This window comes from Falco punctatus, assembly GCF_963210335.1.
Source record: "Falco punctatus genome assembly, chromosome: 2".
NCBI classification, from domain to species: domain Eukaryota; kingdom Metazoa; phylum Chordata; class Aves; order Falconiformes; family Falconidae; genus Falco; species Falco punctatus.
Window position 1 is genome coordinate 104707085 of NC_137581.1, and position 27914 is coordinate 104734998.

Here is a 27914-nt window from a genome sequence, read left to right on the forward strand (position 1 = left end):
AATTAGTTTGTAATTTACATGCATCTTTGTTGCTTATCACAGTAAGCTTCAATGTTTTATGGAAATTCCATTATACGGCCAAAATCAGGAAAAGGCTGACAAAAAAAACCCTAATTCCACCTTTTTAATTACATATATTGTACTTCCTGCACTTATATTTATGCACATACTTGAAATAGATTGTAGGTATATTTATAATAAGAATTACATTGGCATAACTTTTTTCTCATATTTTGTCTTTTCCCTGAGAGGCATAGAGTGCACGCTCAGAATATGGCATTCTGAGATACAAAGAAAAAGTGATCTACAATATTACAAAGTGGCTATCCACTTCCTTAAGTCTTCATCATCATGTCTATTAATGAAACTGTGGAAAATGCAATTATTTGTAACATAAGTTTCAGAGCCTGGGAAGATATTTTGATAGGCTTTACTTTCTCAATAGCAGTAGCTCTTAAAACATAAGTCTTTAATTTTTTAATTTATAATATTTTACTTACGATAAATTTCCAAAACAACAGTAGCTTCTTGAGTTTGTCCTTTAGCATCTGTTGCTTGACACCGATATATACCAGCATCTTCTATATCTGCATTATAAATGGTTAGACGTGATCGAACACCTTCTTTCTGAACAACCACTCTTTGACTAGAAACAATCTTCTCTCCTTGTGGATTGTACCAATCTATGCTGTCAGGTTCACCAATGGCTACAAACAAAACCAAAAAACAATCCAATATTAGAAGGTCTGGCAGACATTAAGCAACATATATACTTCACCAATACACAAAACACAATGTCAGAGAATTGCTAAATTATGAGTGTTGTGAGAAAGTCTGTAGAAAGACAAGCAAGACAAAACTGCATGCAGACATATGATTGCTGAGACAGGATAAATAGCAGCTCAAGGGTTCAAGAGGGAAAAAAAAAAAACCACCACAGAAAGATATAAAGTCTTAAAGGAAAGAAACAGGCTGTGCAGCAGTCACTGGATGAACAAGTAAAGTCATAAGTCAGTCGTGTTGTCAGTGTAGTCATGCCATGTGTCAGTCATTAGAAGATGGCAACTCAGCAACATCAAGGATCCACATCAGAGAGCTGCAAATGCATACTCCTCTTCTCCTGACTGATATCTCACCAACCAGAAAAGACTCTTTGGATGTCTCTTTAGATTGGAAAGTATTCTAAAGCTAAGCCTAGTAGCTTATTTAGCTCCTTCGTTTAGACAAGTGAAAATATTTTAACTAAAGAAGCATCCTAACAAATATAAATTACCTGTACTAATATAGACAATTCAAATTGAGTGATTCAGAGCCTGAAATGAATAGTTACTAGACTGGAAACATGAAGACATTGAAGAACTACTATTTATCACATTTCTCACAAGTCAATGTGAATATACAAATATATGCTAATTTAAATTAATATTGAGAATCAATTATTTCAGTTTCAAATCACATAGAAGGTTCAAAATATAACAAAAAATATGTATGTACAAGTAAAATGAGTAAATACCTGTGCATGTGAAGAACTTGGATTCACCAACACTGAGCTCAACTTTGCTAAGTGAAATTGTAACTTGAAGTAGAGCTGAAAAATATAAAGTACATTGTCAGTAAATGTTAGCATTTATAATTTTAAATTTTATATATTCAGTTTTTGTATTTTCTCATTCTATACTATAGAGCGTATTAAACAAATCTCAGAAGTTTCAGCTAAGCAGTGTATCTTTTGAGCTGGAGTATATAGAGGGAGGTAGAGAAATAATCAAAATAATGAAAAGATGTTGCATGAAGGGTAACAGCCTCACATCCTAAAACTGAGGATAAAATTAAAGAAAAAGAGATAGAAATAGACATGAACATAAACCCAAAACCTAAATGAGAACAAGGTGATGCGGAACACTTGACATAGACTGACCAAGAATAAATCATGCCTGACCAATTCCACTGTCTTCTAGGATAAAATGACTAGTCTTGTGGGTGAGGAAAACACAGTTGGTGGCAATTACCTTGACTTTACCAAGGCTTTTAACAGTGCCTCCCACAATATTCTTATATTGAAGTGTATTGGGTATAAATAGTAAGCTTTTGGTAGCAGGGATGATTGCAGGGATGACTGCTGTGGGAGGGAGATCAGAGGTTGTGCTGTGACAGACACAGTCAGTTCTAGCCAGCTTCACAATGAACCCACTGCAGGACACAGCTGAGGCAACTGGAGGAGTTTGTGGCACCTCTCAGAACGCCAAGAGAGAGGAACAAGAAGGCCAGCATGACAGGAAGTACTCCATGGCACAGCTGGTGACACTCCTGAAGGTACTGTGGCTGTGCATAAGCCCATGCTAGAGCAAGTACACCCTCAAAAGGACTGTGGCCTGTGCATAACCCACAATGGAACAGTGGAAATCAGTTAGAAGGAGCAGTGGAAGAAAAGATTAAGGAAGAAGGAATGGCAGAAAGAAAGCACTAGGTATGTCCTCACCCCAACCTCTTGCTTCGCCCGTCACCTCACTGAAAGGATGGAGTGTAACCTGCACTGAGGGCGAGTGGAGACTAAGAATGAGGAAAGAGGCATCTGGAACCTCACAAAGGGGAAGAAAGGTGTTTTCCGTAAGCGTTTAAGTATTTGTCATCTTCATTTTCCAATACTGAAGTCAGTAATTAAATGTTTATGTTAACGGTTAATAAATAAAGTTAAATTCCCCAACTAGAGTCTGTTTTGCACACAACAGTAACTTGACAGGGATTTTCCTGTCTGTATCTTGACCCGTGAGTTTTCTAACTCCCAATCTTCCTATTTCCATCCCTCTCTTGCTGGAGGTGGGAGAAGAGAGGAAGCAGCTGTGTGGGTGTTTGACCCAACCCACCACATCAAGTTAGGGTGTTACAGTCTGGATGAATGGACAACTAGGCTGGTAAAGGGTGGTAGTAGTAGTAAAGACTATTAGGGCTCTGTCTTGGGATTTGTCCTATTTAACATTCTTATCAATGATGTGAAGGAGGTCATTGACCTAGATAGACTGGAAGAATTTATCAACAGGAATGCCATAATATTCAGTAAAGATAAATGTTAAGTTCTGCAGCTGGGAGGTAATAACTTGTTGGGAGTCATATAACCAGTCAGGAGAGGCTGGGGAGAGCCAGGCTTACTCAGTCGACAGAAGAAAGAGCTGCAGGGGAACCTAGCAGCCACCCATGTGTATCTATGGGGAATTCATCAAGAAGATGGAGCCAGGCTTTTCACAGTGGTGTATGGCAGTTTGGTGTATTTACGCCTACATGAAAGAAAAGTTGAAATGAGAGGTTCAGGCTGAGCATAAGGAAAAAAAAAAAAAAAAAAAAAAATCATGATGTGGACAGCCAGACAGTGGAGCAGATTGTCCAGAAAGATTACGCATTCAGTTTTTAAGAGCTCACTGGATAAAGCCTTGAACAATCTGTTCTGTCTTTGTAACTGACTATGCTTTGAGCAGGTTAGACTAGACACCAAAAGGAAAACCAAAAAAAGGCAAAGAAAATTGGATTATTTCAGTAGCAGTTTGCCAAACTAAATTTAACAGAATTGGGTATTTTCTAAAAAAAAAAAAAAAAAAAAAACCAAAACCAAAAAAACAAACAAACAAAACATCAACAGGAAAAAAAAGAAAAAAAACAACAAAACCAACTACAGATAAATTAAAGATCTGAACAGTAAATAACATTTTTAATGAGATGTCCCGAACTGTGGATACTATTACTGAGGACATCATCATGACTGAACTTACTTTTTGTTTTAATTTTTATTATTGTTTTATACCCTGCCTCCCATAAGACAATAGTCAAGAAGAAAAAAACCTAAAAGCTCCCAAGAACATATCCTACTTCAGGTAAAAGTAAATATCTGTGTGCACTGTTTGCTAATATCCAAACTTTTCAGTTGATAAAGACCATCAGGAAGAGGGCATGAGTGCCTAGAGATCAGGAAGAAACTGAGTGCATTGTAAAAATGTTGAATCTAGAACCAGAGGAGGTACTAGGATCATTCTCATTGCAATAGCAAGGAACACAGTGAAGACTACTTTAGGACACATGCAGAGCACTGACAGAGAAAGAAACTAATGTGCTTGTTATCATCTATGGTCTTTACATCCATGGTACCAGAAGCAAAGGACAAGCTTAAGAGTAGAAAAGGAAATGAGTTTCAGACAAAGTTTTATTTTTGTTTTCATAAGCATTAAGGAGTAATTAGTCACCCAGGAGGCTACTCAAAGCCTCATTTCTTTATTTACCTGTCAGGGTAAGTTTCACTTTAACCTCAAGACATGTAAGTGCTGGTTGGTAACCAAGGTACTAACAAATTCAGAGGTTGGGGAATTTCAAGAGACTAGAGCCCAGGCATTTATTTCAAATCACTGACTCACTTTTTAGCTCCTATGCCACCATGTGACTGGTACTATATTTTTATAGAGTTTGTAGTCTTGGATAGTTGCTTCAGAAATATATACATTCACATTTCAGCAGTATTGCTTCAAGAACAATTTCATTGCTTAGTTCCAATAACTGTAATAACTGATGTTGAACTATGTAAATACAACAGATTCAGTAATAAATGTTAGATAGAATGTAAGGAACTGCATGATGAGAGATAAAAAGCAAAGTTAGAGAATATTTTTCCTTCATCAATGAAATATACATTTGAGACTGTAACACAGTTTTGGCAAAGGGCAGAACTCTATTTAAAATTCTTAGCACAAGTGCAATTATAAACCATGGAGACATGCTAGCTACATCTCTGAAACCAAAAGGAAATCATATTTTCTACATATGGCAATTTAATATAAATGAAATAGAAAAATAGAAGACCATCTGTCCAATTTTTCCAGGCTCATAATTTTCCTAGCTCCGTTTCATGTAAATAAAAAAATACTGCTTCACGCAAACCGGAATGAAAAATATTGCCCAAGTGATTAGTCTAGCAATCTGTGCTTGTAGGTAGTCAGCAAATAGTGTCATACTACTCTAGGAGAAGATCAATTAATCACTTACTGAAAATAAAATATTGGAAAGAGACAACACATCCAGAAAGTTTTATTCCACATTTATTTAAAGAACTATATAGGCACATTAGGTTATTATAAACTCTGATGGATGGCATGCAATGTACACACAGTTCAAGTGATTGCTGTACACTAAGAGCTAACGGCTTAATACAAAAGGCAGTTGTTTGTACCAGACTGGTCTGAAAGTCTTTGAATACACAGGCGAATGCTTATTTTATCAGGCCAGTGAAGACATTCCAGAAATTCAAGTCCATAAAGGCTGTTTAACTATGTTAAATCAAGCCCAGAAATGAACAGCAGCTTCTTCAGAGATCTCACAAAATACTGCTTCTTCCCATTTTTCCAAGGATGTTACCTAACTAGCAATAAATAAATAAATAAATAAATAAATAATTAAAAAGGCAAGATCTAGAAGATCTCTTCAGCTAGAGCACTGTGGAATGTAATGCTACTGTAGTGTACCTGTTCTAGGAAAACTGAAGTCAGACAGGGTTTCACCAAGTCTTCAGTACGTGTGCAATTTTACAGAAAAAACCCTCCACTATTAGCACTAGGTGATACAACCAATCCCTTCCCTTTTGATCATAGGCATTATAAAAAACCCCCACCCTATTATCAGCCGTATTACACTAAGAGGATTCTGTTGAATTATTCCTTAATGGGTTTAAAAATCACTTAGGAAGATAAGTAAGAATATTAATAAGAGATCCATTTGTTCTGTTAAATATGGAGACAGGTGATTTTATTCATAAGACCCAGTATCTAGTAGACTAATTGATTTCAGTCCCTTTTGCAGTAGTATCTTTCACGTTTCAGGACTAGCATCACAAACCTGTTTTAGCTCTGTCTACACCAGGGGTCCTCAAACTTTTTAAACAGGGGGCGCGCGAATGAAGTGGCAGGCAGTCATCTGCGGCTGCTCGGTTTCCCCCCCAGCCCCGGCGGAGGGGGTGTGTGTGTGTGTCTGTAAATACCAGGGTCCGGATTGAGGGCCCTGGGGGGCTGTATCCGTCCCATGGGCCGTAGTTTGAGGACCCCTGGTCTACACAGATGATTAACTAATGCAACCGAAGTGAGGTGTCATCAGTGAAAGCTTAGAAAAATTGTAACCCTAAATCACTCGCATATATACTTCTACTGTCACTTAGCAATACATTAAAACATATTTTTTTATAATATAGAAATGTATATTTAAAACATATATATGTATAAGAAACCAAAAAGGAAAAGGAGATAATATTTGAATAAAATCTGCATAGTAGTGGGTAAAGCTCTGCTCCAACTAGTAACTCCATTCAGCAACTTCTTGATAATTCCATTTCTTAAAAAGAAACCACCAAAACACTCAGAAAACCTGAAAAACTTCATTTTGATTGTATTGAAAATTACGACACCAGGCAGTTACCAAAAACCCAAATACACCATATTCTGCCCCAGTTTCCACAATGTAAATTTGTTATAATATAGTTGAACAGTTTCACACTACATCAACACATATGAATGCATTTTAGAATTTACTTTTGAACAATGAAACAGCACTGTGCTATGGAGTCTTTATAAATCTGTTGGCCTGCAAACCCACAAAATGAAGTGGGCAATGCAAAAGCAGTAAAAAGGAAAGGACACAGCTAGCAAAACAAAACAAGGAATAGCTTGGGATCAACATGGAACTAAGGAGAGGAGTGATAGCTACAGAAACTGATTTGGATGGCTGACAGTGGCTTCTTTGAAAAACAAGTAGAGTGCAAGACTCTCCAGCATAATTCCTCCGACCATAGTTATACCCCAGGCTATTAGCATGCTTTCACTTCCTGTAGTAAGCAAATTTACATGGATGTGGCTTTGCTTTCAGTAAATTATTACATTAGTATTTAATAACTAATATACTTAGCAAACTTGGCTTCATTATTCTTGAGCATGAAGAAATTGGTAAGTTTTTAATTGGTATCAAATTCAATCCCAGAACAACCATTCACCCAGTTACTCTTTTTTTCCCCTTTATTATGCAGGCTTCTGAGAATATTCTGTTTAAATCCACTGACCCCCACATGAAAGGGATGGGCTACGAATGAGAAGGAATCCCATGGGTTAGGGTTCTAGAACTTATGGGGGTCCAAGAGAGCTGGCTAATATTCAAGCATCACTTCCTCCAAGTCCAAGATAGGTGCATCCCTATGAGTAAGGAATCAAGTGGAGAGAGCAGGAGGCCTGTGGGGATGACCAAGGAGGTTTTGGCAAAACTGAAACAGATAAAGGACGTTTATGGGATGTGGAAAAAGGGACAGGCCACTTGGGAGGAATATAGGAATGTTGTCAGAATATGCAGGGAGATGATGAGGAAAGCTAAGGTCCGTTTGGAATTAAATCTGGCAAGGGAGATCAAGGACAGCAAGAAGGGATTGGAATCATGGAATCATTTAGATTGTAAAAGACCATTAATATCATCAAGTCCAACAGTTTAGCCAGGAGTGCCAAGTCCACCACTAATCCATGCCTCTAAGCACCACATCTATGTGTTTTTTAAAAACTGCCAGGGATGGTGATTCCACCACTTCCCTGGGCAGGCAGTCTGTTCCAACGTTTGACCTCCCTTTCAATGAAGATTTTTTTCCTAATATTCAATCTAAACCTCCCCTGGCACAACCTCAGGCTGTTTCCTCTTGCCCTATTGCTTGTTATCTGGAAGAGACCTACCCCCACCTGCCTACAACCTCCTTTCAGGTAGTTGTAGAGAGCCATGAAGTCCCCCCTCAAGCTTCCTGCTCTCTAGGCTATGCAACCTCAGTTCACTCAGCTGCAACTCATGTACATCATGTACATGCAGGAAAAGAATGACTACAGAATGTGTGGGCCTGCTGCTGAATGAGGTTGGTGCCCTGGTGATGAAGGACAACAAGGAAATAGTTACTGAATGCCGCCTTTGCTTCAGTCTTTACTGCCAAGGCCAGCCCTCAGGTTTCCCAGATGCTGGAAGCAAGAGAGGAAGTCTGGAGAAAGGAAGACTTTCCCTTGAATGACCAGGATCATTTAAGTAAACTTGACACACAGAAATCCATGGGCCCCAATGCGATGCACTCCCAAGTGCTGAGGGAGCTGGCAGATGTTACCGTGAAGCCACTCTCCATTATGTTTGAAAGGTCCTGGAGGACAGGGGAGGTGCCTGAGGACTGTAGAAAAGCAAATGTCACTCCAGTCTTCAAAAAGGGCAAGAAGAAGGACCTGGGAAACTACGAGCCAGTCAGACTCAACTCCATCCCTGGAAAGGTGATGGAACAGCTCATCTTGGAGATCATCTTGAAGCATGTGGAGGAAAAGAAGGTCATCAGGAACAGTCAACGTGGATTCACCAGTGAGAAATCACGCCCAACCAACCTGATAGCCTTCTATGATGGAATAACTAGCTCAGTAGATAAGGGGACCACAGTGGATTTGTCTACCTTGACGTCAGCAAATCTTCTGACACTGTCTCCCATAACACCCTCATATCTAAACTCAGGAAGTGTGGACTAGAAGAGTGGACAGTGAGGTGGGATGAGAACTGGCTGAATGGCAGAGCTCGGAGGGTTGTGATCAGCAGCACTGTAGAGCGGCCTGTAGCTAGCAGTGCTCCCTAGAGGTCAGTACTGGGTCCAGTCCTATTCAACTTACTCATCAATGACCTGGATGAAGGGACTGAGTGTACCCTCATCATTTGCTGATGATACAAAACTGGGAGGAGTAGCTGATACACCAAGGGCTGCGCTGCCATTCAGCGATACATGGACAAGCTGGAGAGTTGGGTGGAGAGGAATCTAGTGAAATTCAACAAAGGCAAGTGTAGGATCCTACACCTAGGGAAGATCAACCCCATCCACCAGTACAGGCTGAGGGCTGACCTGCTGGAAGGCAGCTCTGCAAAGATGAACCTGGGAGTTCTGGTGGATTGCAAGCTGACCATGAGCCAGCAGTGTGCCCTGGTGGCAAATATGGCCAATGGGATCCTGGGGTGCATTAGAAGGAGAGTGGTCAGCAGGCTGAGAGTGATCCTCCTGCTCTACTCTGCCCTGGTGAGGCTGCATTTAGAGTGCTGTGTCCAAGTGCTGGGCTCCCCAGTTCAAGAGAGACAAGGAACTACTGGAGAGGATCCAGTGCAGGGCTACAAAGATGACTGGGGGACTGGAGCATTTCCCTTACGAGGAAAGGCTGAGAGAGCTGGGCCTGTTTAGTCTGGAAAAGGCTGAGAGGGGAGCTTATCAATGCATGCAAATATCTCAAGGATGAGTGCCAGGAGGATGGGGCCAGGCTTTTTTCAGTAGTGCCCTGTGACAGGACAAGGGGCAAGGGACACAAACTGCAACATAAGAATTCCGTCCGAATATGAGGAAGAACTTCTTTACACTGAAGGTGACTGAGCACTAGAACAGGCTGCCCAGAGAGGCTGTAGAGTCTCCTTCTCTGAAGACATTCAAAACCCATCTGGATGCAATACTGTGCAACCTGCTCTAGGTGAATCTGCTTTAGCAGGGGGTTGGACTGGATGGTCTCCAGAGGTTCCTTCTAAATCTGATGATTCCACTAACAAAATCCTTGCAGAAATGGATTCTGTCTTAATTTCTAATATGTTCTAGTTTTAATACACTTTGAATAATCAAAAAGGGTGCTTTGCTTTTTTTTTTTTTTTAATATCATAAATTCATTTGGACTATTAAGCTGAAATGAGGAAACAGAAATTATTAAATGTGCACTGAATTTGTTAAGTATCAGACAATTCAAGAGCTTTTTATTTAGGACAAATGCCTTTTTAGGTTATTTTTTTAATTCTCTATCAGTTAACCTATTTCAACTATGAACTCAGCAAAATCATAAATACAAAACCAGTATATAATCCCTAAAATTTAAGTTCTGTAAGAAAAAGTCTGATTTGAGCTGTTTCCGTGAGTAATCACTCATGAAACGTGGAGCAATGCCCTAAATTATTCCATTAAAAAACCCAGTATAAAATGGAGCTGAATTAATGTCTTTTAAGCTATTTGCACCTGAGAGATGGAATCACTAAATGGAAATAATGTTCAGAGATGTCTTAAGTCCTCTAAGGCACTTTTTTTTTTTTCATATAGACAGTGAAACGGACTCCAATACTGTAGACCTTTGAAGACAGAATGGCATGCAGCCACATGTTACATAAGAGATGACCATTAAAGCCAATGACATCATTACTAAAATTATCATGATTAAATGGCAAACCCACAAAAATATGTTAGGAGAAACAGAATTTTAACACATACTGTGATATATCTTAACATTCCAAGTGAACTGTCAAAGGAGAAGAAATCTTATTATCTGCATGCCCACTGGAAAGGAGATGATATTCTTGTTGAGCTCATAAAGCCTGTAAGACTTGAGTGTTTAAAAACACCCAATACATTTGTAACCCTCTGGCAATAAAAATAATAGTAAAGAATAACTCTTTTTCTATGTGTGTGTGAACCTACAGTGAAAATTTAATCCAAATCGCCTGTTCAAATTAAACTCATTCAACATTTTATCATTTAAATGTACTGTTAGATTTTTTCTGTATTTGTTTTTGTAGTTTAATAAACTATATAGTTTTCTATTCAGACAGTATATCCTGTAAGAATGATATGATTTTTTTTCCTTATGAATGAAGATATATTAAATTCATTTTTTAGAAATATCTGAAAGTCAAACTACATCTGCAAAGCCAATAAACAAAACTTTAAACCTTATGGAGGCTGGATGGTTTTGAATTTTGTAGTGGGAAGGCTACTATTAAATCACAAATCATCACTTCTCCAGGGTATGACAGTACTGAGAGATGTTAGTTACATTTTTAATTGTTTGACATCAAGTTTCACAATTAATTAAGCAGTTCAGTATAAGTGAACTTTCCATTTCATACCATTAGCATTAATTTGGATTTGTCAGTATGAAACACAGTACCGATATGAAGTTCTAAGATTTTATTTTAATCCTTATGGATTCCTTGTTGAATTTATGTCTTATAGACTACAGAGTTTCTTATTTTTCAATAGACAAAACAGTCTTTGTGTCATCATGAATTCATTTCCCACATCTGCTGAAGTGTCATTTTCCCTGATGAGAAGAGCTAGAAGTCGCCCAAAGTTCAAACTGCCTTCTGGGTGAAACACACAATGTGAGGGAACCAACATCATTCACTGCACCACCATTTGGTGCAACAGTGGCACAAACACTGAAGCATAGTAAGAAAATCCTGTTAAATAGTCCTTCCTATGACACTAGCAGCAAAAACAGTAAAATAGATACTATTAATGTCTGAGCAGAGACAGTAAAAAACTATAAAACAGGACATTGCTCAAAGTCTGATTGTTTATTTGCAAGACTTATCTCAAACAGAAGTTACTCACTACTGCCACCCCCAAACTCAAGGAAATTATGGTTTAAAAATAAACATACAAATATAAACATTGTGAGTTTTATTGAAATTTCCAGGTAGGCTGATATTGGGAGCTCAGATCCCTCAGAACTCAAGAGGTGATAATGATGTAAATATTTACATATAGATATTTACATGCCCTATTTACATGCCCAACCTTATTCAGATATTCTAAAAAATACTTGATCAATATTTAATCCATACAAACATTTTCTAATCATGGCTTAGAAGGTCATTACGGAAAATCAAAGTTAAAAAGAGATCCACATTAGAAAAAAAAAAAAAAAAAAAAAGTCCAGATATCTAACTTGATTCACTTGAAGTCTTGTTTTGGCAAGAAAGTGCCAAAACTTCACTTTCTGTAAGTGAAAGGTAAAAACTTTGGAGGACTTTAGCTATAAAAAGGGTTCTGTCATGCATGACATAATGCAGATATTTAACTCTATTTAAGTTGTTCTAGCTAAACTCAATAGAGCTTCTTAAGAATGGATAGAACAGTGAAGTTTAAAATTTACTACTTAACAGAATATTAAGTTATTTTAAGTGCAGAGGAACATACTGGGGAATCTTTGTCATACATTGATGTCATAGATAGATAAATACGTGAGAAAAACCAATATAAATGGGATGATATATACTTATCAAAGCTTAATGCAACCTTAAGAAAATCTCCTCAAACTTAAAATGTTTCTTTCTGGAAGGAATAAACGGGAAGGGTGTGTGTGTGTGTGTGTGTGGAGGAAGTATTCCATGAGCCTATACATTTACGTTTTAAGAAACATGATTCCCCAACCTGTGGAACTATACAGTCAGGGAATTTTTAATTTTACAATTTCTTCTACATAAAAGGTAGACTCTTCTAAAAACTGGAATTACCTCTAAAGACAAACCTGAAAAATTAACAACTTAATCTTCAAAGAAAGAGATTTTTAGCAATCTAGGATGAGACATGTAGAAGAACAAATAAGTGGCAGGCTGGGCACATGACCTTGGTGGGCAGGGTTGGTTTTTTGGTGTTTTGTTCCTACCCCACCCCCCCACCCACCCCCCCCAGTAAGAAATTATAAAACAAAAGCAAATCAGCTCAAGCTGCACCAGGGGAGGTTTAGATTATATATTAGGAAAACTTTCTTCACTGAAGGGGTTACCAAGCATAGAAACAGGCTGGCCAGGGAGGTGGTTGAATCATTATCCCTGGAGATATTTAAGATGAGTAGATGTGGCACTTAGGGACATGGTTTAGTGGTGGATTTCGCAGTGTTAGGTTTATGGTTGGTCAATAGTCTTAAAGACCTTTTCCAACCTGAATGATTCTATGGGTATATGTTTGGTTGGGTTGTTTTGTTTTGTTTTGTTTGTTTTTAAATCTAATCTAAAATGGGTTTAATAAAATTTGCAAAACTTAAAAGCTTGTAAGCAGAGTGATACAAGCTGACTAGAAAAACTAAATAAAAAAGACATTATCCTTAGTAAAGAGAAAACAATGATGGTATGGCTGGCAGTATTTAGTTAAACAGGAATATTTTGAAAATTAATACATTTAAAATGTAGTTTATTATATAACCTCCTCTTACCTACTGTTATGCATCATTTGTACAGGCCTTCACAAGAAGCAGTTCATAAAGCGTATCATAGGGATACAGTGTCTGTATCACAGATGTGCTGCAACTTGAAGACGTCTCTCACCTCTGGGGAGAGACTGAGAGAGCTGGGACTGTTCAGCCTGGAAGAGAGAAGGTTTGGGGCAGGTGATCTCATTCAAGTGTATAAATATCTGATGGAAGGAGTAAAGAAGAGGGACCAGGCTCTTCTCAGTGGTGCTCGGTGACAGGACAAGTGGCAATATGCACCAACTCAAATACAGGAAGTTCTGTTTAAATGCAACAAAAACACTTTTTAGTGTGAAGGTGATCAAACACTGGAACTGGCTGCCTAGAGAGACTGCTGATTCTCCATCCTTGGAGATACTAAAAATGACTGGACACAGACCCGAGCATCCTGTTCTGGCCGATCCTGCTCTTGAGCAGATTGGACCAAGTGATCTCCAGAGGTGCCTTCCTGCCTCAGTTGGTCTATGTGAGTCTGTGTGATTTTTCTAACACAAAAATCTACCTTGCCTTCCCCCGCTCCACTGGGCAATCTTTTATCATAGATCAGTAAATCAGACACAATACAGGGAAAAATAAATGTAAGGGTTTATCCAAAACCATAAACTTCATTTTAGAGCCACAAACCTTAGAAATGTTGCTGAAAAGAAGCACTCATGCTGTAAGTGTGCCTCGTATTTTTTCATTATATTCAATGTTTGTTATGCTGAGATAGAAAATTTTGAAAACCACATTTCTCCATTGTTGCTTAGTAGTCAGCACAAGTTTAATAACATATTAAGAGAGTAACTGAACAAAGACACCCTAATTGAAGAGTACATTCATGCTGCTTTCAGAACAGCAGCAGAAAACATGACACTGATATGAGGAGTTAGACAAAAAAGTCAAACTGAATCACTGACAAAATTCTTTCTTCAAAACCAACTAATAGCTCTTCCTCAAATTGCAGAGATACTGGATTTAGCCAGCATTCTTTTTAAGTACTTGGCCTTTGTAATCTAAATCTAAACAAAACCTGTCTCAAACTTCAGGGCAAAAATTATACACAATGTTTTTGTTGAATGTCAAACACATTAACCCTTCAAATGATCATACAACCAATTCAACACCACTAATCTAATGAAAAGAGGATAAGAAGAGAAAAACTACTGGCATAATCTTTCTGTGTCAACCGGCAAAACATCAGAAAAGTTCTTCTGATTCTGGCACACCCTGCAAGATACTTTCAAAATCGTATCCAAAGCCCTGGACATTTCAAGATCCCAGTTAATCAATCAAAGTTTCTTATGATTCTAACGAGTGCTAGAAAATATTGTGAAGAATGAATTCCTCTATGTCTTATAGCAGGAGCCAAAATTTTTCCCATTCTTAAACATTACACAACACATCCCCACAAAAATGTCTACTTCAAGCATATTCTACAGAGGAGTCACACAATGTTTGTTTCCAATGTGAAGTATGTTTAAAGAGACTTCTCAAAGATGAAAATATAGTTGCTAAAAGACAGTACTCTAATAAATACAGGGCAAGAAATAAAATCACATAACTATGAAAGCAAAGCATCTTGACTAACAAAAGTTCTCTGCAATGAAAGCACAATCAGTCCCTTTCCCTCAGTTCTCACCAGGAAAAATGCTGAAATTAGCCTTTGAGTTCAAAAGTTATTAGGTGAGATTAACAAAAAAGTAGATGGCCAGATACAGAAGTCATTGCAGTTTCATAAAACTTGTCTTTTGACAACTTTTGCTAAAAATATAGTAGTCTCTATAAAAAGTGCCACTTGGCAGCAAATAAGTTAAAACAGAACAATATGTAAACTAGTCAGCAACAGAAAGCACAGTGTTTAGTTAATTACATCTTGAATGAAACACACCGACTAATCAATGTCTTCGTAGCTGGACAGAGTATTTTAACCCTGATTCAAAAAACCTTTAAACAACCAACTGCATTGGCTTTTCTCACAGATTTGTGGGGTTTTGTTTTGTTTTGGTTTTTTTGGGGTCGGGTCCCCGTCTCCCCCCCCTTGTGAAAGGCAACACATCCAAATGTTACCTGTTCCAGAGAAGGGACTGATCTAGAAAAAACATTTCGTGCCTCAGAAATCACATACAGACTCTGTCAGGAGTTTTCTTTAATACAAGCATAAAGTAGTTCATTTCCATTTCTTGGAACTGCATAATGAAATCAAGAGTACCAACTTCAACTACACAAACCCCATATTTTTAATTGCAAGAGTTGACAAAGACATTGTGGAAATATGACCCAAGGATGTCTGTCTGACATCTCAATAAAATGAATTAATAGCTCAAAGACAAATGAATTGCCCTATTCACAGTCTGTTTCTGAAATCTGCTGTCCTAATGAGGACAGATGTCATCAGGGCATGGAGAAATGGCTACAGGGACTTCCTGCTGCCAGACATACAGATCTAGCCAGTGTCTAAATTCAGATTTAAGCACTTGCAGCTTTTCTCTTGGCAAGTCACTTTGTATGCTCCTTATAAAAGGTGGGCGTTTCCCAAGGCACTCCAAATTGCATGGAATTTGAATTTATGGAGTCATCATTTCACTCAGTATAGTGTGATTATAAAGTCACTCAGTACAGAGTGATTTTACTTTGAATTATGTTTTTTATTTTCTCTTCCTTCCATCGATTCCTTGAAAAACTTGCACCCACATTTTGAAATGCAAAAGTCCACAATCCAGTACTCAGGTTTTGCATTATTAGTAATGTATCCAAGACTTGAAAATATGAACTGGGATTGAATCTAAGAACAGAAATAATATCTGCATTCAGCCGCTAATCTTCCTTACTCTTAAGAAAATTCTGCTTAGATGGGAAGGTATTGGAAGCATAGGATGGAGAATTAGCCATTTCGATACATGTTCACATATTCCTTTAATTTCTACTTCTGGAATTTACAAGAAAAAGTAATTTAAAATCGTTATAGTACATTAACCAAGTACTCAGTCTTATTCAGAAAAAAACCTGATATATAATTATTCGTTATAAATATATTTTATCTTTCACTGAAACCTTTTAAAAAAGATTGCTATGTTTCAATGGCACACGAACCTAGAATTATTGTTGCATATATTTTTATCCGTAATTTAATGTTATCCTATTCGTAAACTATATATATAGGTCAGTGATGAGTTTGTTACTGTTATATTTAGTATCAAACCCCCATTTAAATAAACAAAACCAAAACAAAAAACCCTCAAACCATAAATTACCTGAACAATGTTAAGAGATGCCAGATGACAGCACTTAAGTTGATGATGATTCTTCTTAGTGATCAACTCAAGACATTCAAAACTCAATAAAAATGAAAATACTTAAGAAAAATATTCCTTCATCACAAAGTCTTACCCTGAATAGCTAAATTGTGAAGAAACATGAAACTGGATCTAATAAATGTCTATCCAAAAAAGGCTGAGAAATCATTGTTAAAGAAATGTGACTGTTGGAGATACCACATCTGTTGTGTGCAGAAGGTATCTGACTATCGCTCTTAAGTCAACATCACATTCCTTTGCAAAGACAATACCCTCTTACGCACAGAACCTCCATAATGCTGAACACTCCCGACCCACTTTTAAAAAACAGCTTATCATTGCACTAAGTATATTCAATATCTTTAAGACCTTGTCTTGCTGCCTTAGTATAGAGATAATTATATTAAAAGGATAGGTATATTAAAGGATATAAAAGAAAGGCTAACCTGTGCACAGAAATAATTCAATTACCTGACTGGTGACTGTTTTTATTCAGCATAAAGCTGGTCATCCACATAAACACCCTGGCTAAATCAGGGATGGTTTAATTGATTCGTGAAAAATGATTTTATTCTGTATATCTGAAAAACAGAGAAAATCATATAATTATTTAGGTTGGAGGTCACCTCTACAGGTTGTCTTATCCAACCCCAGCCCACAGCATGGCTTACTTCCAATCTTAGATGTTACCTTGGTCAAATAAGAAAATTTCTCTTTCATGTGCAGTTTGTTTAGAATCTTATATTAGAAGCTAAAATGAATATAGATAAAATTTTAAAAGTTTAAAATCTTTCCCTCATTATCTCAATTCATTTAAGACTTGCTAATGTATGTGGAGTAATATTCAATTTAATTGTAAATTTATAACATACAAAAGGAAGTATCTTAGATAAAAGATTAAAAGACATAAAAAGATAATTCTCTGATTTATTTTAAATTATCTGAAAAAGAAAAAAAATATTTCTGAATGACATCCGAGCAGCTACTTTAAATGAATTCTCCTCCAACCTTCTAATCGATAATGATGAGGTCACACCTGAAGTACTGTGTCCGGTTTTTTGTGCTCTTAGTTCATGAGGCACATGCAGAATCTAGAAGTGTCCAGAAAAAGTCTACGGTCAGGGGCTTAGAGCAGAAGTCTCATGAAGAAATTATGAAGGCAACTGGTTTGTTTGTTCTGGCAAATTATCAAGCTAAGTATCAAGCTAATAACTGCCTACAACTTATTGAAACAGTTTACCAAGATTCAGAGCCAAGCTCTTCTCATTATGTATGTTGTTGGACAACATAAAATTGGAAAGACCACAAACTGTGGAGATCATGGGGGGAAAAAAATATCACTAGAACAAGAGTGTATCATCAGAAAAGGTCATGCAGAGAAGTTGTGGTGTCTATATCCTTGAAGGTTGAAGGATTGACTCAACAAAGCCATGATCAGACTGAATGCTTGTGACAGTCTTGCTATAAACAGGAGACTTGGAAGAGTTGACCTCCAGAGACGTTTCCTAACCAACATTTCTATAATCTTGTGATTCTAAGAGAAATACCATCAAAGTTAGGAGACAGGAAGACAAATTAAAGTATTTTTCCCATCAAATTAAGAAATAAACACAGATAATCCATCTGATAATCTAAACAGATGATAGGTCAGAGAAAACCTCTCAAGAAACAAAGTGATTTAACAAGCTAATCAAATCTGTATTAAGTACCTCTGACAGAATATGAAGAGACTATCACATCCCAATATATAAAACCACTTACTGCTAAGCAAAAACTGTTGTATATATGCATTTTATACCTAAGCAAAAAACTTAAGCATTTTTATTTAATATTGATGTTAAAACTTTTTCCTTTTCCTGTAACAAGAAGTTATCATTCCTATCTGTAAAGCAACATTAACAGAGATAGTGTTTGTATAAAAAGATCACCATAAGGAACCAAGTATTAAGCAGTTGTCATAATGCACAATCCTAATACCACATTATTAAAACTACAACTGCTGGAAGCTCATGTATCAGAGTACCCTTACTGATTTACTCAAAGCAGCACAGTCCTACCTAAGAAAAACATGGAGAACAATTGAAGGATATTTTTCCTGTAACACTGTTGTGGAAAAAAAAGTCATATTTTCAGCTGATGCAATTAAGTATTTTAACATCAATGAGAATGCTCCTTGACAATTATCTAATAAATATTTAAAATGTGGACATGAAGATTGGATTTCTATTTACACCATTTTCCTGTAACTAGGCCGTTCAAGTGTAAAACACATGACAAAGCTCTTGATCTTTGGATAAGCTCAAACACATTTCTTCCACATAAAGTACTCCATTATAGCAAATAAAAGTTTTATTTTTACATATGCATTAACGTATTTCTTTTCCCATATATGATACGGTCTTTCAAGACCTTTGGAATCAGAAAGAATCTGACCCTGAATCCTCAAGTGTGAAAATACAGATCCTACTGACTGTTAAGCATCTATTTCTCTATTTCAAAGTCTAAAAATTCAGTTGCTTGGGTGTTAATTTATAATTACTTTAATCTCATTACAGAAACTGTTATTCATTATTCTTAACAATCTTATGGAAAATAAAGATTATAGATACACAAAAATTATATCCAAGGTAACTGCCTGTATTTGGGTATGGAATACTTACATTCTTATATAGAAACATATGCTTGTACGTTCTTGTATTCCATGTCACATTTCAAAATATATGCAGAGATGCAATATGTTTAAAAGTCAGGATATAGAGTTTACAGATTCATTAGAACTACTAGAAGATATGTTTTACTTGACTTTGGGAAATAATGTAGATGTCTAATAAAGGGCTTCACCAATTAATTACCTCTTTTTTAACTATTCAAGTATTACCACTGCCTTCAAAATCAGCAGTTAACTATAATAATACAACACTTAGGAAAACAGAACAGTTATCTGGGAAACAAATATCATGAAATATAACTGCTATTGGTTGCAACAAGTTTTGCTGCTGATTAACTGAGTGTTCAACAGATACCACTGAAAGCACTCAACAGAAAGTTTGATAATTCTAAATAAAGTTTGGCAGACTTCTCTATATATTAAGCAAGATTTCTACTGATAATTTTTAGCCTTTGATCCATGCAGCTAAAGTCACCACTAGGACAACAGGGAACTAATATATGGTAAAGAACCTCTATAATACATTATGGAACTATTATCCTGATACTAGTTCTATGATTAAGTCAGTCCAGGATATTGATTTTAACAGCATGAATTATCTTTGGTAGGAATACTAATGCCTCTTTAAATATTTAATTGAACACAGATAGCAGAATGTCTATCAGAGAAAAACCTAATTATCTGTGTGTTTTAATAAATTACTGACTTGGCCCCAGATATACTGCATGCGGGGCGCTCCTGCAGAAAAAAATCTAGGGAAGATGTTAATTGTAATTATTAAAATAAGAATAGTTTTCCATGTTTCAAATATCTTCCATCAAAGGATATAGAAGTTGTATTAGAACTTACACAACCTATGGACATGATCAGCCTGGATGAAGATGTAGAGTCAAGTTAATTTCAATTTTCTCAAAGACTACATAAAAATTATAGTATTTATAAGATATTGCTAGAAGTGTATAATTTGTGTGCACAAATGCAAAGTTTTCACTGGGTTTCCCTGAGCAAAGTGCTCAGTCTCTTTAATAAGGGGGTTATCTATAAATGAAAATGTGCAGCCTTGACCTATGAACTGGAGAATGTTGGCAGGGCCAGGTCCCTTGCCTGTGTCTGCATTAGCTGCCAGTGTAGCAAAATAGAAATTCTTTGGGACTGACCTCTTGAAGCTCATGCTGTACAAGTTTGAGAAAGCAGTGTGTTGGTCCTGTGAACTGAAAGGCCTTCAGTGGGTAAGAGTTCTTTAGATGTATTTCGGGTACATGTTTCAGTTTAGTTTCAACAGAACCCAGTCTGCTTGCTTTGGGATCATTCCGTAACATGAGCCAAAACATGGTAGGAATGGCTATCTGGGAAATAATGCTCCAAAGTACACTGGTGATCCAGTGCTAATGTAGAGGCACCCTATAGTGTAAAAATTATAATAATGAGAACTACACAGGTCTAGAATTATAAATTAGAACTTTAAAAATTACTTTTCATAAACTAAAATAGTTTTTGTTTCAAATATTCCGATTGAATGAATTCACCTGAAAAGAGATATGTTTGCAAAGTTTTATGATACTTTTGTGGAAATGACATGAAGCTTCAAAAGTTAGATATTAAAAAATAGGCAAAGAACAGATATTATTATCACTGGGTATTGGAAGTACTATTGACCAAGAAAAACAACTTAAGAATGACTGCCTATTAAGGTATTATAAAAAAAATTAAATTACTGCTGTTTAAATAGAGCTAAAGTATTCTCTTTGACTTGTGGAAAAATGTCAGAACAGCCTCATGAGCCCTGTGTCTGGATTATAAAAGCAGTCTGTGGCATAAATATTCTTTCTGTTTCAAAAAAATTAGAAGTTCAAGGAAATGCTTATAAATAAGTGACACTGCCAGAGATCTCAAGAAATCAGACTGACTTTTCAAACTTTTTTTTTAACCTTTAAACTCTTTGATCTTTGAATGCTATTGTATGGGTACTAGCAAGTTCCCTTCTTTAATTATCTTGATTTAGGAAACTAATTTTCTCTCAAAAGATTGCTTTGAAAGCTTTCTAATTGAAAACCAACAGGGTTGCAATTAATATAAAATTAGCCAGACAAATTAATAAGCAAACAATCTAAAGTACAAGGTAATCATAAGTTTAAAAAATATTCAACCTTTTCATGACTTTAAATATATATTTATTAAGGCTCCCGTAATTCCTCTGATCAAAAGTTATACTGGCCAAGTTATAGCTATTTTAAAGATTACAAGTGGTTTCGGTACATAAGCACAAATAAACTGAATTTCAGGCTAAAACCGATAAAACAGGTCAGGACAGAGATCTAACTAGCCAGTACTGCAGTTCTTAGAGCAGTGAAAAAAGAGAATCCAAGGAATCAACACAAATTTGTACCATTTTGTTTTTCATTTTTCACTCCACATACTGGCAATTTGGCATCCAAAGGTCTGTTTGAAGCATTCAAACAGCCCTTGCAATTATCCATCCTGTTACAGCATCTTTAGTATCATCTTAAAATGTCTAGCTTCCTCAAAAACTGCTGACAATTAATAACATTATTTAATTATACTTTTCCAAAAAGAAATTCCTGTTCTTCAGTTGGCACCAGATTCTTTCACTGAGCATTTCCACCTTCTCCTATTCTGAGTATAACAATGTGTATAATAATTTCTTGTTCCTTTCCTCCATTATCTCCCAATTTTATAGAATTCTACAGTCTTTTCTCTAACTGAAGCACAATGCTTAGTCAGATCATTATAATTCATTAGGGCTTTCCAACTGATATAACATCAAACAGAATTTCAGAAGTAGTTTGAATTGCAATTCCCAGCTATGTTTGGAAACTAGGCTTTTTAAAGATGATATTTCATAAGTAACTGGGAATTTTTTTTCTATGTCATGTTACTTTTGAATATGCAAGGACTAAACAAAATTTTTATTTTCTACAACAATCAAGAAACATATTTTATTATAATGAATTTCAGAACCAAAGGAATATAATTAGGATTGTATTTCTATTTCCACCACCAAGTCCCTGAACACAACCTGTATCAAATAATGCTGTGCTGATCACTGAATAGCTTTGTGTACTAATAGTAATATCTTTTCTCATATCTGGGATGTAACATTTAAATAATAAAAAACATAATCTCCAGTTCTACATTTTTTTGATGTATTGTTCCTGGGATACAAATCTCCTGTCTTCCTACTGCCACTCCCAATAGCGTTAGTTTCTCAGAATTTTCTCCATGTTACTAGCAAAAATAACCAATTACAATATTCTAAATAGAAAATCCACTTGGAAATGTGATACCTATGAAATTCTGTTCTTTAAAATGCAAACCAAACTCATCTGTTTTTTTTTTTCTAAGAGAAACACCTTATTAAAAAATCAAATAAACAAATTAGATCAAAAAATCATGTGATGATGATCACATATAGAACTGTAATAGCAGCATATATATGGGTAACAGACTACATATCTTTATATATATATATATATATATATATAAAATAAATATAACTTTTTGTTCCAGCATTGATATCAAAGTGTTTCCCTCTATCTGCAATCACTTCTGTAAATAGTTCCAAATACATCTCTCAGTAGTATTGTCCCTTCTTCTCAAAACAGCCAACCCTACCTTCTTTCAGTACAAGGAGCAGCACAAAGCAGCACCATTGATTTTGGTGGTGGTGATAGCTGCTGCTGAATTAAACCGATTATGAAACTTGTTTCAGGTTACACTTTACAAGTTGCTTCCATAGGATGAGAAACTGACAACTTTGATTCAAGCACTTAAATCTCTAACATTATCCCAATGCTTTCTCACATCCCTTAACTAAAAGCCCTTCCTTAGAAAGGTGAACATTCTGCTGCAGATTTCGAAGACACTCAGGAGCGTAACTGTATCTTTAAGGACTCTATGACTGTCAGGTCTCTCTGAAATTGGCCATTGAATTCTATACTTATTAAGGGAAATTACAGAAACAAAATATAATTGCATAAGCCTCATTTTCTAGGTGTGCAATTTTATTCAGTTCAATTATATTTAATCAGTTTGCTCAGCCACTTAAAATGTAAATACATAATGGTTGTAAAGAAGCCACCAAAATAACTACTGTGCCAAACCATTAAATAAAATGTGTTTATTGCTAAATTACTATACTGCCATATTTCCTATAAAATATCAGAAGTGTCTCTTGGTATGGGTCAAGTGGGATGTGCTACTATTTTGAATCTTGCTCTGCAAGCTCCCTATTTTTTTTAAGCTCAGTGAACACATTCTTACAGAATGTATAATTTTTAGAATCAGTCTCTTACTGCCTGTGTGGCCCAGTAAACGTATTTGCTACTGCTGGGAGCAGGCATCAGGCTGTGGCAGGTCCCGGGGGTGGCTGGGCTGCCCCTGGCCCGGGCAGGGCTGAGCTGGGTTGACCAGGCGCCCCGTGGCCAAGCCCCATGGCCCAGCCTGGCTGAGCTCCAGCTCTGGGAGCACTGCTGGGGAAGGGGCTGACAGCCCAGGCAGCGCCTGCTGGACCAATGACCCAGGGACACTGGAGGGCTGTGGGGCAGTGCTCACTCCTTCCTCCCACTGGCACAGCAGGTAGGGATAAAACCCCAAAAATAAACTCACATGTAATCAAGACTAAGTAGCAAGAAAGCATCAACTTCACGCTCCTTTTGAAATAGGAGGATGAACTATGAACTCCAACTCCACAGGCATTGAACTCCTCCTAGCAAAGACCTGAAGATGATGATGAATTGTAATAAACCCCCTCACCTCCATTCCCCAAGTACTTAAGTTGTCAACATTAGGACCCAGAGAGTAAACTATCAAAAAGTGATAAACACCAGGAATTATTTTCATATAACAATTTTGAGGGGGTTTCGGTGGTTTTTTTTTTATTTTTTTTCAAGACTACAAAGTTGTTTAAATTTAACACGATCAATAATAAATTCTTAGTGCCATTTATATAATATGCTCCTTTTTACCCATAACAAGGTTTGAATATGGACTGTTCATTTTTAAAGGCAGCATCTCTACCTCAAAGCTACAAGATAATTTGCAGTGGAATACTCTCAGTCTCTCTCCCGAGGATGTTTGCTTTGCATGAATAATTAAACATATACTGAACAGGAATTGGAACCCAGGTGTTCTCTCTTTTACATGAGTATCACAACATACTACAGAGCCATTTTCACCTTGAGGCTGAAAACTGCAAGCAGAATGTGTAGCAATTATCTCTACATATATGGTTATTTTGGTCAGATGTGATGTGACACCCCTTTACGAATGTAAGAAAAATGTACCATGCCAGGTTTTTCCCACTCTGAATATTTTAGTTTGTAAAAGAAAAAAACACAACAAAGGAATTTACAAAATTCTTCATTAGTATCAGTCAATCCTAGCATACCTTCTATATAAACCTTGAGAAGAAAATACTGGTGAAACAAAGTTCTGTAGGGTAATGCATTTATGAAATGGAAATAGCAATAAATTCGTTGTATGATTCTGTAAGTGGTGAAACTTTCCATGCTGCAGGAAATTTAAAGTATTTCTTTCATTGATATAACTGATATTTTGACTTACTTGGTTTATGAACTTTTATTTTATGGGGTCAGTGGCCAGTCATTTTATTGCTCTCTGATTAACCCTCCGACCCATGCTGTATATTTCCACATGACAACTCTTTTTAAGCATGTGTCTCAGACAAGTGGAACAGATCCCTGTTGCCTGCTACTAACAAAACCAGTGAGACCACCTCTATGACCTGAGTACTATACGACTCCGCAGCAGTTTCCCAAAAATTCCCAAGAATTAGAAACATGCTCTGCCATAGAACAAAATACTAAGATTATTTTTTCAGACAAAATCTTATTTGCTCCTTTTTAGGTAATCTCTGTCCATCAGCTTAGATAATAAATTATTAAAACTTAGTTTGAATTTTATAAATTATTTGGATCACTATTAGTTATCCAAAACACAATCTGCAGACCACAATGATCTACTAGCTGCATTACGGTAGTGCACTAGAAACACTGTGGGCATCATTCATCTGGCCAAATTTAAATGGCCTATTTTAGGTAATGTCCCAAATGACATCTAGTCAGTAGAAGGAAATTCACACTTTTAGAGCCAATTCATTGTATCCTAAAATAGGTATTTAAAATGTATCAGTTGATTCACAACCTCCAAGTGCCCTTTCTTCACCCCCCGCCCCCCCCCCCCCCAATCAATGGCAAAAGGAATCTAACATGAATAGCCTAACACCCCCCAAGAACCAATATACCAAGATACTTGATACATATTTGTCATATCTATTGTGATATATATTTCATATATATTTGACTCTACATATATCTGATATATATTTGTGACATAACTTAAAAGGTTCCAGTTTACAGGAGGGCTGAATATCCAGCATTTGAAAATGTGACTATGTTTCTGTGTATTTTGATAAAACATGCAAAATCCTTGTTTGCATTAGAAAATGAAGCTCTATCCATTATTGAATATATTTGGAATGAAATAATGGTTCTTATATCCACACAAATATCTATATTCATGGTTGTCTGATTTGGGTTTTTAATTCTCACACATTACCTGGCTAGATCTCTGACCATTTAACTTATACAGTCACCTTTACTAAATATTTTTTAGGCCTAATCCTTACTTTTCTGTACATGCTCATGATTCAGCAGTATTCACTTAGTATATTTCTGCTGCATACTAAATCATACCTTTATACATAACCCAGTATTGAGTGTCTCACATCTCCTCTGCCATATGGTTTATAGAAAAGGGTAATATCCAGCAGCTTAAGCAACAGAGGCAAATGGTTGTAATATTAAAAACTCCTATTTGAACCACTCTTAGGAAAAATGCAAATTGTTATATACAAAGCCAGCAACACTGGAGTTCTAGTATGATACATGAAAATTAAAACTAGAGATAACAAAGTAAAATAAAAATGTTTTATTAATTATAAAGAATTCACCCAGAAATCCACATAGATCTTTAAATATACTTTCAATTTTTATGAATATTTATGTTGCCTACTGAACTAACAGATTAATAAATAATCTCTAGTTTTACTTAACCGACCTAATGCATTATGACAAACCATGACTTTTTCCAGCTCATTGCCTGAGGAAATCCAGGGAGACCTAAATGAATAACTGTTGCTTTCCACAATTTGCATACATTGTGTAATAATTGCTAAAATTAATTAAGTACTTGTCCACATATATAATACAACATACTTTTTTAAAAAAAACTATGTATTTTCCAGGAATAATGTGGCTAATGCCATGGCTGGGAGTTAAGTTTCAGCTCCACTGCTGACTGATACAAAAAACTGACTCAAGGAAGCAGTAACATTGGAAAAAGTTTCAGAAACAGCTTGTTCTCCATTGCAGATCCTAAACCACTAAGAACCTGAAGTAAAAAAAAACAAAACCAAAAACTATGAGAGAAGGAACTATGGGGACTAACAAAACTCTGAAGATGTTTCCATGTCAAATATAGAAATGGGGCTTGCATGTGAAACTGTACACAAAAAGATTTATCAAAAAGAGAAACTTACGAAAAAGGGATAGAAATACTCTTTCTTGTCTAGGGGTGGAGCTCAGAAGACACAGTTACCATTTTAACACCCTGAACAGAAGCTGTTCCTCCTAACAGACTCACCACCAACCCTTACAATGAATTTGAGTTCTGTACTAACAAGTCAATGCTAAGACAGCTTGTAGATGCTTTAACGCATGTCAAGAGATGCTCCTCTTAGTAGGAAATGTTTTTTTCTGCAATCTTCCTTATCCTACAGATGTCACTCAACTGGAAAATCACTTCAGTGCATCAAATCATCTTGAAGAATGCACTCCACACAAATAACCCTATGAAAAATTGAATGTAATTGTTACAGTATACAAATAAGACTAATTTTTGTCCCTTTAGTGTTCAATTATAAATCCACCTTGAAACTATTTATTTGTACTAAGCATAATGAAAACATAAGTCTAAGCTATTTTATTTAGAAGTATCACATGAGGAAAAGATGTAGTCTTTGATATAAAACCAACAATTTAATACTGTCCAGATTATTGTGATAAAATATAGCAAACAGCGAACGAATATCCTTGAAGCCTGAACTGATATTAAAAAAAACCCAACACTAAAAAGACTGTATTTAAACTTCTGAAAAAAATAACATAGTAAAATAATAAAAAAAAAGTCTTCACAAAATATCACCACTTGTGCTAATGGCAGGTGTACATCTTTAATGATGCAGACTTGCTTTCATCGCATGGTAAGCATCAACTAGTAACCCCCAAATAAGGACTAAGCAGCAATACTATCTTAACTGTGAATCCACTGAATAAAAGATGTTCAAACAACCTCAGTTATTTGTACAAAAATGCTGCAAATCAACTGAAAATCATTATTTTTTCATTCCATTTCCATTCATATTTACCATATAAAGAGATAAAAGCCTTTTTTTCCCCAATAAAATACACACTTGGAAAAAATACACAATATGTATGCGTGCTTAACTGATGATGACATTTTGCTAGAGCGCTAGTACCTTACAAAGAAGTAGCATAAGCCAGAAGACTCATCACATTAAGCAAATCATTATTTATTTATTTATTTACAAGATAAATCGAGATATTTCATCTGTATTTATGCAGGCTGAATTAGGTTTGGAGACTGGAGGTTCAAAGAACTGAAAGAGCATAAACAGATTCTGAAAACTGAATATAATCTTGGACTTCTATAGCAGTACACGCAACGTGCAACATAATCTGCTCTATTTTCCCTCTAATTTTCCCCTGGGAAAAAAATAATAAAGAAAGAAATACAATACTTAATAAGCCAAATGTGCCAGTTTTCGCATAAAAGCAAGTACTATATAGC

At 36.1% G+C, this 27914-nt stretch overlaps 1 protein-coding gene across 2 annotated transcripts in view; it reads right to left on the bottom strand.

Annotated features, from left to right (window-relative positions):
- The window catches only part of NCAM2 (neural cell adhesion molecule 2), a 316785-nt gene that overhangs the window by 149041 nt on the left and 139830 nt on the right, over positions 1-27914 (bottom strand). For both annotated transcript variants that reach the window (XM_080374442.1, XM_080374443.1), the window contains exons 2-3: positions 1514-1588; positions 501-707 (exon numbers count right to left, since the gene is read on the bottom strand). In XM_080374442.1, coding sequence (XP_080230568.1) covers positions 501-707; positions 1514-1588 — 282 coding nt within the window. The remainder of the gene's footprint in view (positions 1-500; positions 708-1513; positions 1589-27914) is intronic.